Consider the following 12,246-nt stretch of genomic DNA (forward strand, 5'->3'; position numbering starts at 1 on the left):
ACAAGTGTTGTTCTTCATGTCAGTTGTAATTGGGAGTTGAAGACCTTTTTCTAATGAATGGTAATTGGGAGTTAAATATGACAATGATAGAAAATAGTTACTAATTTATGCAAATAAAAAGGGATATGTAAGTTGTTCATCATACCTGTTGTTTCTTTGTATCATTTCCATGAGACGCTTCTCCATATCTGCCATAGTGCATGTCTGTTGTGCTTTATATTCTTCCATTTGCTTCTTACTTGCTTCTAGCTCATTTTGTAGATGGGTAATCTGATTTTGACTTCCTTCTAGCTCACTTTGCAGATGAGTAATTTGATCTTGTTGTTTACGCAGGTTTTGTTGTTGTTCTTGCTGCAATCTTGCTTTACCCGAGCCTCCATATCCACTACCTTTGCCTCGGGTATGGCCAGATATTGGGCCAAGTACATGAAGCAACATTTCTTCTTGTGTTTGAGGACGAGTCTCATCCGATTCAGATTCTTTGTCCTTGTCTTGCACAAGTTGATGGAGTTGTTTCTACAAAAAAAATCATTAGGTTAAGTTTTTCAGCATTCATTCATTTAACTTTGACAGTATAAAATTCAAGAGCTTTAGCCATAAAATAAAGATATTAACATAAGCCAAATTCATTTAACTTACATGTATTTCTTTAGAGCGACTATCATTAACCCACTCTAGTACTCCTTGACCATTTGTGTGTGTATGTTCAGCTAGCCATACAACATCCGCGGGAGGAAGCACACCATCATTTTTTTAGTCTAAAACCAACACTAGCTTGTATTAGTATACTTTTATTTATGTAACACTACCTATTTTACCAACTACATTACGTGATCTTACCAATATATGCTCCACCTCAGGAAAAGACAAGTTCCCTGTGGTGTGTTTACACCACTTCTCTGAGTTACGATTCTTGCTATTCCTTGCACTTCTTTGCTGTATTTGTACATTAAGGCATATCAGTAATGCTAATTGTTTTTAAAACCAGTAATATAACAAAATATGAAATAAACTTTTGAGACGTATTTAAAAAAGAAAGACAAAAACAGCAAAACTAGGACAAGGTTAGTGAGGCCTTACCTTGAACTTATCCGAGTTAAATGTAGCACAACAAGCTCTCCAACTAGCAACTGGAAAATCAGGAGGAGGATTTTCTAAGCGCTCCTCATACGTATTTCCACATTCTTTGTAATAATAATGCAATCGACATTTCCATAATCGGTACAAACGCTGCATTACGTCTGTTGCAAAAGCTTGAAGTCGAAGTTCTTGTGTACAAGAATCTTTTATGTTGAACTTGTTCTGTTTATTTTTAGGCCAATGTTATAACATCTTATAGAAAAAGCTATCAAAATTTTAGAAATGTATGTCTTAACTTGAATTCAAATGGTAAATTATACCTTCACTTGCAACCACATTGATGAACCATATTTAGCAAAGACATCAGACCAGTCGCCTGCATCCATTAGAGCAATTGTCCTCACAACATAACCACAAAAGTTTACCATGGACCTAGCATTTTCCCCCACAGCTTGGAGAACGTAATCAGGTATCTCAATATCAAGCTTAAATTGACCACCCATAGTCTTCTTTTCAAGTGTTAAGCTTCTGTACCTGCCTCGCTGGCCCCTTTTCCTTTTAGCACTTGTGGCAGAGGCTACATTGATATAATAAAAACCCAAGATTTGAAGCAGGCTAAAAACTATTTCACAAAATAAAAATAATGAACAAATGATATCTTACTTACCTTGACTACTATTTAGATCATTTCGGTTGGGTTCCATCTCTTAGTGACCTATTTTCATGCAAATACTTAGTTCTGACCTTTCGAGGTGGATTTTCATCTCCTACATCACCTTCATTATGAGTTGGATATGCTGCTTTATGAGCATTTAAAACTGTTTGAAGTCTACTTGCAAGCTTGCTTGTATATTTTCGTTTATTCCCACCTTATACATCATTAACAAATTCAGAATAATGACTTAAGAAAAAATAAAGTCTAAACATTTAGTTGTAAAAGAACAGAAGACAACGATGCATATAAGGAAATCAATCATATAAGTATCAACTGATCATATTTTGCTGTAGTTTTTAAAAGTTTTGGAGCTATATGTCATTTAGGCATGTTAGTATAGTGCTTTCTGTGAAAAATATGCAGGTTTGAAGAAATACAATGTTATTCCTTGAATTGGCATATTCATGCATCAATTTTATATGAGCTTATTATTACTTGCTGCCATATCTTAATGTAACTACAATAGCATTTATTTAATCTTTTTTTTCAGTGTAACCAGCAAATAAAGCATGTAATCAATAGATAAAGGACATTATGATCTCTGCTAATAATGCCAAATGAATCTCTATATAAAATAAAAAAATTATTATTTAACTTGAAAAATATGTGTATCAAATAAATGTGTTTGGTTTTGTACTGTATTCTCAAATTTCTATCTTGTCTCTATGTTATCTAAAGCTTCTCAAAGTGTGGGACAGACCAGTATCAGCTTTTTCTATTGGTCTTGAACCAACTTTCAAAAGTCGTAATTCAGTATAGTCACGTAGAAGTGGGTATGCATAACAAGGGCAGCAAAAAAGTTTGACATAATCGGACTATGTACACGCATATGTGACCAACTGAGTTGTGTGCACAACATAAGAAAATAGTATATATATAGGACTTTTACCTGGATCATTTGAAGGTTGCATTTGATCATTGTATGTATTTTCTTCATCTATAGGACTATGGGTATTAGAGCCAATATCATCCATATCATTGTCATTTTCCTCAACGTGGAGAGGCTGACTATGGATAGAGTTAACATGAGTTCTTCTTCCATCTCTAATGTTCATTCCTATCTTAGATTGACCTTGTCCCACCCTATTTGCATTGCCAATATCACCCATAACATTACATTCCCTGATGCTTAGAGACTCATTACGGATAACGTTGATATGGTTTCTTTTTCCATCTTCAGTTGTCTTCCTTATTTCCTTAGATTGATGTCGTCCCGCCCTATTTGCATTGCTAATATCAGCCATATTAGTATTACCTTCTCGAATGGTTTGAAGCTCATTATCACAAAGGTTAAAAGACTTTGTAAGTCCACCACCGGTGCTTTTCTTCGATATCTTTGCTTGACTTTGCACCACCATATCTACATTCAAAAAACAAATAGCAGCTAGTAAAACTTATAAATCAATTCATTATTTGGACCTGCTACTGCCTTACAATGATTTGCCACAAGAATAAGTAAAGTGAATTTACCACCATATCTTAATAGGACCATGATTGCATAATGATGAAAATTAAGAAGAAGAAAAAAACAGGGGTCAATATTATATCAAAAGCACCCAGAAAAACACACTTGAGACAATTGAATTAAAATAGACATTCAGACCTAAATTACTTTTAAAAAGATGAAAAACGGAATACACGAGCAAAGAACTAAAAATAAGTGATTGTTAAAAAAGAAATATATGAGCAGCATGAAAAATACGATTTATTCTACAACATCATCATCAACAATAAAATCATCAAATCATTGTTTTTCTTCCTTTTCTTCTTGTCGTTTGACTGTTTGATATTCTCCAACTCTTTGCTAACCAATTTAACAACATCAGCCCCTCTTTCCACCATGAAATGATTTGTAGCCAAACAAATATTCTCTATATGTCTTGATTGTGTTGTGATTGTATTAGAACCCCTATAATTTTCTTGTTGCACCGCTTCGACGTTAGTTTGATCTAACACATTCTCATCAGTGTTGATTTCTGGCATCTTATATAAGTCTCGAGGCTCTGTCTTTATCACAACAAGCCAATTGTTGTCTTTTGGTTCAGGAACATAAAACACTTGCTCCACTTGTGACTCTAATACAAATGGCTCATATGTGGCTAAATATAGTTCCCTACATAGACTAGTTATTCCGTATTCATCCACTTTGTACCCTCTACCTTGATGTTGAACATCATACCAATCACACTTAAAAACAAACACATGATGTCCACCAGGATATTGTAGCTCATAAACATCTCTAAGGACACCATAATACTCTTTATCTAACTCATCGTCCCCTCGAACCATGACACCACTATTCTGAGTTTTTCTATTTTCTTGTCGATCAACGGTGTGAAACCTAAACCCGTTCACAATATATCCACTGTAACGCCTAACCGTGAGTAAGGGACCACAAACTAAATAGTATAGGTCCTTATCAATAGATCCTTCTTCATACATCTGCTCCACCTATTCATATAAACAATGACCAAAACATTGTTAAATAAGAACCAAACAAATTCATGGAATCCAAATAAACTAAGGAGATGGCATACACGATTGCGAACCCATTCTGGAAATTGAGCTGTATGTCTCCTCTCCACACTCCTAAGGGCTGAATTTTCAATGGCAAGTACCTCTTTATGCTCCCTAATATTTCAATTAATATGACATCGTTAAGGAATTATATCTTTTGGCTAATAAATTGTTCATAGTCTAGAATTAAGGTGAACTTACTTTACAAGTTCTACAAGCTCATCACAATTATGGAGGGAATATAAATGAACTTGTTCAAACTCCTTCGAAGTGAGATGATAAGGAGTAGGCTTTCCTAAAGGACGACCTGTTGGACAAAAAATGTCCAACTTACTTACGCTAGACAGCTCATTATCACCATCGTCATTCCGAGATTAGTGATTAAACTTGGTGGTCATATCATCCATATACCTAGAACAAAAAGTTAAACATTCATCGGCCAAATAACCCCTTGCAATTGAACCTTCTGGGTATGCTTTGTTGCGAACATAAGATTTCAAAGTACGCAAGTACCTGATATATGAACGTTTATAGTTAGGAAAATAAATAAAAGTAAGAATTGATTGAATTGTAGAGGTAAAACATTAATGTAGTCATTTTTCATATACCTTTCTATAGGATACATCCAACGATATCTTACAGGACCCGCAATCTTCGCTTCTCCCACCAAATGAATAACTAAGTGTAACATGACAGAGAAGAAGGATGGTGGAAAAACCATTTCTAATTTGCACAACGTATGAGGAATTTGACTTTCAAGAGTATCAAGATCCTTCATGGTCAAGTTTTTTGAGCATAAATTACGAAAGAATGAGCTTAATTCAATCAGTGGCTCACAAACACTTTTTGGAAGGACTCCACGAATAGCAATGGGAAGAAGTTGCTCCATGAATACATGGTGGTCATGGCTTTTCATGCAGGACATCTTCCGACCATTATCTTTTACGCATCGAGAGATGTTTGAACAATACCCATCAGGAGTCTTTAAATTTTGAAACACCTCAAAAAATGCAGATTTCTCATCACCTTTCAATGTATAACATGCCACAGGTATGCGCACTTTATCTCCATCAACAACTGGATGTAGGTCTTGCTTTATATCCATTTTTACCAAATCCAATCGAGCTTTTATAGTATCCTTAGTCTTACCCTTTATATTCATCAATGTCCCTATGATGTTCTTAGAAACATTCTTTTCTATATGCATAACATCTAAGTTATGGCGCAATTTCAACTTACTCCAATAGGGCAACTCGAAAAAAATGCTCTTTTTTCTCCATCCATACAAGCTATTTATCTCATCCCACTTCCTCTTTGTACCAGCCTTGCCAAATTGAACCTGACTAAATTGGCTACATTGCATCAATACATCATCACCGGATAATGGAAGAGGAGCAGTCCCTTTTTCGATAGAATTATCAAAGGCTTTTCGTAGTTTTCTCCATCTATGATTCATTGGCAACCAACGTCTATGTCTCATATATGATGTCCTATTTTTAATTGGACGTGATGTAGGTTCCTTATGATAGGAAGGACACGCAAAAGATCCTTTTGTACTCCACCCAGACAAGTTTGCATATGCCGGAAAATCACTTATGGTCCACAAGATACTTGCGTGCATGAGAAAATTCTGTTTAGTGTATGCATCATATGTTTCGGCACCAACCTCCTATAGCTCTTTCAACTCCTCTATCAAAGGCTGCAAATAGACATCCAAATCCATTCCTGGAGAATTAGGTCCATCAATAAGTAAAGATAGAAAAAGGTAAGGAGACTTCATGCACATCCATGGAGGCAAATTATAAGGAGCATTGAAAGGTTGGAAGCCATCTGCAGCTAACCCAAGCCTCACACTTCTAGAATCATCTGCAAATGAATCGAATTCCTTGTCAAATGACTTCCATGCAAGAGAATCTGCTGGATGTCTCATCACCCCATCATCGGTCCTTTCCTCTTTATGCCAACGCATCTCTTTTGCTGTCTTTGTTGACATAAATAACCTTTGCAATCTAGGTTTTATGGGGAAGTATCGTAAAACTTTGTGAGGTACGTTTTTCCCCTTTGCCTCCCACCTAGAAGTGTGACATTTTGGACAATCTTGCGCATCAGAATGTTCCCGCCAATAGATAATACAATCATTTGGGCACGCATCAATTTTAACATAATCAAGACCAATATCACTAATAATTTTGCGACATGCATCATAAGAACTTGGCAAGTTGCAACCTAGAGTCTCGTTTTGAAATTTCAGTAATTGACTGAAAGAGGTGTCAGTCCAATGGTTCAAGCATTTAAGATGCAACAATTTCATAATATAAACCAACTTGGATACTTTTGATCCATCCACAACAAGTGGCTCTTTGTAGTCCTCTAAGAGGCGATAGAATCGAGTCGCTTCTTCTGAGGGTTCCTCGGGTTCATCATTATGACCATCCTCATCTCTCTGATCATTTTCAAGTAATCCCATTCCAGCCACACCGCATCCCACTTGTAACATATCAAGCATGTCTTCATCATTTAAATCGTTAGCAGTAAAAGTACCCTCACTTTCAGAACAATGATCAATATATTTTTCACCATGTTTATCCCACATAGTGTAGCTTTGTAGAAAACCATTCTTCAATAAATCAAATCGAACTTCACTTCTGATTTTATAATACACATTCACACATCTACTACAAGGGCATCTAATTCTTCTTCCAATGTTGTTGTCTTCATATGCATTAGAATTGGCGAATGCAAAATCTAGAAAATTGTCTATACCTTGTAGATAATCTGGAGCACCTCTATCTTTGAGTTTCATCCATTCTTTATCCATGAATAATTCCTAATTTCCCTTTTAAAATAAAAAGAAAAATTAATTACTTATAATTAGTTATGTGCACTAAAAGTTTTAACAAATATATGTATTAGTTGTTGGCTTGTCCTATTGTTTTAAATTCTGACAGTTGTCTAATACATGTGCAAGTAAACATCAGGACTAATACCAAAATTATGTACTTGTTCAAACTCGATTATCCATTTCTCAAATTTTCACTTTTTTTAATAATTGCTCTCTATCATTTGAATCATACATTATGATATGACTATTTAACATAAGGAACAGATTACTTAAACAACCACAATAATATGCATAGAAATTAATCATGGCTTAGTGCTAAATTCACAGACTTTTTTTTCCTAATAGAAATGAATAAATACACGCTAAAGGAAATGGTAATTGTCTAATTTAATTGACAAATTTGGATCTTTCTCAACCGGTCCCCTTTAGGGGTGAGTGCAGTTCGGTCCAAAAACCAAACCAAATTACTAGTCTTTTTTGGAATGAATCAAATTATAATCCGGTTCGGTCCGGACTGAACCAACATATTTCAGTCCGGTTCGATTTATGTTAGGATCGAATAGTAATACATTTTGTTATACTTTTTAGGGATAAGGAGCAATTTTACCCCTAACGTCTAAAATGGAGCAATTTTACCCCTAACTTGTACCATTTTAGAGGTTAAAGGTAAAATTGCTTCTGACAGGGTATTTTTACACTTTGTCCCTCTTTTTTTTAACATTTACATGGAAGTTTGAACAGTAAAAGAACATACTAGTTGAGCACTAATATTTGCATAATTACATAGGTGACTTGTTTTTTTCCACCTCAAATTATAATTGTATTAGACTAAATCAACACTAATTCAAATAAATGAAATAGATGTTGTGGTCATGTTGGTTTATCAACGTCTTAATCAGGACATCCTCTGATTCTCATATTTAAAAATGTCCCTTTTCTTTTTCAATTAATAGGATAAACTCATGAAAGTTGTAATTATTCTATTCTCAAATGAAGTTTAAATTCACAAAAAAAAACTCTCTCAATTTAAAAATAATCTAAAACAAAGTATAACTTATGGTACCTGTGTTCTTAATTCAGCTATATCTGATTCTGAAATTTCCACTGCCGTCCGTATATGTCGAGATGACGAAAGTAGTCTAGTAATCAATACCTCAAGCCAGAACAACGAATCATGACCATTAAGATCTGCTCAACACTAGGGATGAGGAGAGAATATTAGATTGCAAAGCATATAAATTCAAAGATATAAGGCTTAAATTAAGAGTGGAAATTGGAAATATTTATTGCATTCAACTATCTCAACTATCTCAGTTTCTAATTTTCTACATTGAATACAACATCAAATTCATTTCATAGATTTGTTTATTTCATCTAAAAAAAATACAACTACATAAACATAATCCAAAATAATCATATAAATTTTATCATGCTAAGTTGGATCCCTCTCTTCTCAAAATATTCCTGGAAATCCCCCAAATCTTCACTTTCACCATTGCTATCAAAATCTGAAACTAGAAAATTTAGTTCAAATTTGAATTATATATTAATTCCAATTGATTATTGGTTTAGGAACTTGAATCTAATCAGGAAAAACTTTGATTTCAAATCTCAGAAGCTTCTCATGCTTATTCTTGTAATTAATCTCAACAATCATTTTACAGCAGGTTTTGCATTTCATCTTTTTAGAGTTTTTGATTCATTTTATATAGCATGTTGTTTGTTTACTTTCTCACTATAGTTAAGTAATCTATAGTAAAGGCCACAAAAACTTACAATTCTATTTATGTTTTAAGTTTTTCAATTAAGATCCTCTGAAATTCAATCACTCAAATTTCCTAGCCAACTACTCCTAATATGACTGACTGAGTGAGTATCCATAGTTTCTCCTGTATCAAATGTATAAATAAGGAGCGCTGGAAGAGTGATATTCAAAAACACAATTTCTGCAGTTCTAGTTCCACAGGAAAAGAATGACTTAAACCTTGGAGAATACTTCACTCTAATATAAAGAATAGTCACACTCTCTGTTTTTTCGGCCTTTAAAAAGAGTTAGTGTTCTCGGTTATCAAATCCTCGGTGCTCATGAATCGATTGTAGAAGCTTAATTTAATAAAAAAAATTATATTTTAGTTACAGCCAACACAATAAATGTAACGTGACCAGTGCTTTATCCTTTATCTATATATACCAATTAAACCATCTCTCTCCAGAACCCACACAATATTTCCTCTAATTTCCAAAATTTCCTTCATTCTTATGAGCATATTCTTTATCACAACCCACCCTCCAAAACAAATTTGTCCTCAAGACTGTTAGAAAATCATGTGATGACTAAAAATGCATTCTCAGAAGCAAAGCCAAACAAACATAACCTAAATAGACAATTACCCAAACACATTACAATACTAATTAAACTAATTACCAAAAATACTAGAGTAACCAGAACCAAATGCCCAAAATATTTGCCCAAACAAAGTGATATTACATGATGATAAAATGTGAAGCAACTAACACCAGTTAACCAAAATTAATTTAGGGAAAACCTAATCTAAATGGGAACAAACCAAAGGATAAATGTGATTGTTAATTTCTCAAACTAACCTGGTTGTGGCTCTGATGGTGAACAACCCTAAAATACCAAGGGGGTAAAGGGAGAGAGAGAGAGAGAGAGAGAGAGAGAGAGAGAGAGAGAGAGAGAGAGAGAGAGAGAGAGATGTGTTAGGGCTGGAAGATAGCATCAGCCATGGAAGAAAACGCAGATTCTTCAAAAAAACGCAAGTTTTGGGTAAGGGTTTGGGTAAGGGTGCGTGATTGTCAATTTCTCAAACTATGGTTGTGGCTGTTCCAATGAGGAGTACTTTTTCCAAGAAGCTTCTCAATATGGTAGACTGATTACTGGTTCCAAGAAATCGTAAAAGTCTTTCCTTTTTTCTTTCTTTTTTTTATTAAAAAATACATATTTTTAATAATTAAATTAATTACAATATTTTTTTTAATTTTTGGCAACATAAAGTGGTTGTAGCAATTAATTAAATTTTAAACGCAACAACACTCTGGCGTTGCTATATAAGTCTTAATTTACCGCAACGATGTAGTCGTTGCCAAACATAATGCCTTAATTCCTCAATCCCGCCTCCGCGAAAAGAATGTGGGGGGAAAACAAAAAAAGCAAAAAAAATGGAGGGAAATCATTTAGTTGAATTATATTTTGCAACGACACACTATGTAGCGATATATAATAATGTATTTGTTTTTTAATTAATCTAATAACTTTAAACCGCAACAACATACGGTCGTTGCTGTAAATGTGACCATTTACCACAACCACACAGTGACGTTGCAGTAAATGTGACGATTTACCGCAACCATACAGTGTCGTTGCCGTAAATGTGACCATTTACCGCAACCACACAGTGTCGTTGCAGTAAATGGCCACAATTACAGCAACGATAATTGTTTGTAGCTGTAAATGAAATAGTATATCGCAATTTTGAAGGAGGATGTGAAAACATTTATTGTAACATCATTTGGCAACGATCGAAGTATTTTCGTTACTAAAGCTATTTTTTGGCAACGCATTTTCTTGTCGCTGCTAAAACTTGTTGCCAAAAATCGATTTTCTTGGCAACGCATTTCATCGCGATTTGGTTACACAAGAAGAGATAACTTTACTATACTGCAACACTCATGTGAATTGGCTTACATACTTACAAAATCTTTACCACAATACAAGTTTTACTATTTTTGAGAATTACTTAGAGTTATTAACTTTGAATTACGGGGGCATGTTGAAGACTAATTCGAAGTAGATTATGTCTGCTGATTTTCTGTTATAGCTGTTCCAGATTTTGTGCCAGATTTTATTACTGTTATAGTAGCCAATAAATCTAAAATTAGTTCTGATCAATTGAATTTTTTACGTATTGAATTTCTTTGTAAGCCTATAAAAGGCACCTCCATTTCATGAATTAATAAAGCAAGTTAACTGCTCAATTCTAGTTTAATATTGTCCTTCTTTTTCAGTATTATTGTTCTCCATTTTCCAACATATAGATACTTATGGAAAATAAGAGATTAATTAATTTCACATATTGAAATCACGTTTATATATAGGCTTTAATTTCACATATTGAAATCATGTTTATATATAGGCTTTGCCTTTTAATAGTTGATTACATCTAACTACAAAGAAGTCGTTAGTTGCAAGTTAAAAGCTTCGTCTTCAAACATATGTTGGGAAATTCAATCAAATATCTAAAAATGAAAAATTTATGTATTGCCTCCTTCAAGTTTTGTGTTTCAACTTAAAGTATTCTTCATCATTATCTTTTTCTTAATTTAATGCATTAAAATTAATTAGTTATCCAATATTAATATTTTATTGGTTAAATCCTAATGTGATATTAAATTATTGACTTGATGCACAGATAACGTGGTGTATCAGGCGTATATTAAATTTCTCAAGATAATATATAAAATTTGGTTTTTAATTTTACCGATCTGCTTCACTTTTAGGTATGTTACTGATGTTGGGACGAGTAATCGTGGCATATTGTAACCCTCAAACAACACAATGCCTGAATCATTAAATGGTTCATCACTATCACGCCTGAGCTTTGTACTTCTACATGAGGGAGTCAAAATTCTCTTGCAACCTGTCATTCCGAAAAAGCTTCTATACCAAGGAAATAAGATAACTTCCTTAGATCACGGATGGCAAATTGTTCGTGTAGTTGCTGAATTAATTTCTTAATGGACTTGGTACAATTGCCGGTTACTAAAATATCCTCAACACATATTAGACAATAAATGCAAACACACTTTCTATAAAGATAATAAAGTGAAGAATCAGCTTGTGAGCATACAAAACCAAGTGAGGAAAGAGCTTGTTTTAAACAACGGTGTCACATCCGTGGTGCTTGCTTGAGGCCGTATAAGCTATTTTTTAACCTACAAACATGGTTAGGCAAATCGGGGTGTACAAAACCGGAAGGTTGATGCATGTACATAACTTCATCCAACTTACTATGCAAAAAGGTATTGCTCACATCAAGTTGTTTCACTACCCATGAATGAGTTACTACGATAG

At 34.0% G+C, this 12,246-nt stretch overlaps 1 protein-coding gene across 8 annotated transcripts; it reads right to left on the minus strand.

The window, feature by feature from the left end:
* Positions 1-639: 639 nt before the first annotated feature.
* On the minus strand, positions 640-10,041 carry LOC136219023 (uncharacterized). Of its 8 annotated transcripts, none has more exons than XR_010684028.1 (10): positions 9,759-10,041; positions 8,218-8,352; positions 7,076-7,148; positions 2,685-3,155; positions 1,748-1,949; positions 1,615-1,657; positions 1,401-1,456; positions 1,081-1,302; positions 841-936; positions 640-758 (listed from the first exon to the last, which is right to left on the minus strand). XR_010684028.1 is itself a non-coding variant. In XM_066006211.1 (8 exons), exons 4-8 carry the CDS (start codon positions 1,782-1,784, stop codon positions 711-713), a joined length of 660 nt encoding a protein of 219 aa, XP_065862283.1. In that variant the 5' UTR covers positions 1,785-1,949; positions 2,685-3,155; positions 8,218-8,352; positions 9,759-10,041; the 3' UTR covers positions 640-710. The 8 variants fall into 7 exon arrangements, 1 of the variants encoding a protein (XP_065862283.1); XR_010684024.1 differs by lacking the exons at positions 7,076-7,148; positions 8,218-8,352; positions 9,759-10,041 and adding exons at positions 4,333-4,426; positions 4,514-4,825; positions 4,921-7,062 and having other exon boundaries at positions 2,685-4,246; XR_010684022.1 differs by lacking the exons at positions 7,076-7,148; positions 8,218-8,352; positions 9,759-10,041 and adding exons at positions 4,333-4,426; positions 4,514-4,825; positions 4,921-7,062 and having other exon boundaries at positions 1,401-1,657; positions 2,685-4,246.
* Between the last annotated feature and the right edge of the window lie 2,205 nt (positions 10,042-12,246).

Source organism: Euphorbia lathyris, chromosome 2 (genome assembly GCF_963576675.1).
Source record: "Euphorbia lathyris chromosome 2, ddEupLath1.1, whole genome shotgun sequence".
Lineage (NCBI taxonomy): Eukaryota > Viridiplantae > Streptophyta > Magnoliopsida > Malpighiales > Euphorbiaceae > Euphorbia > Euphorbia lathyris.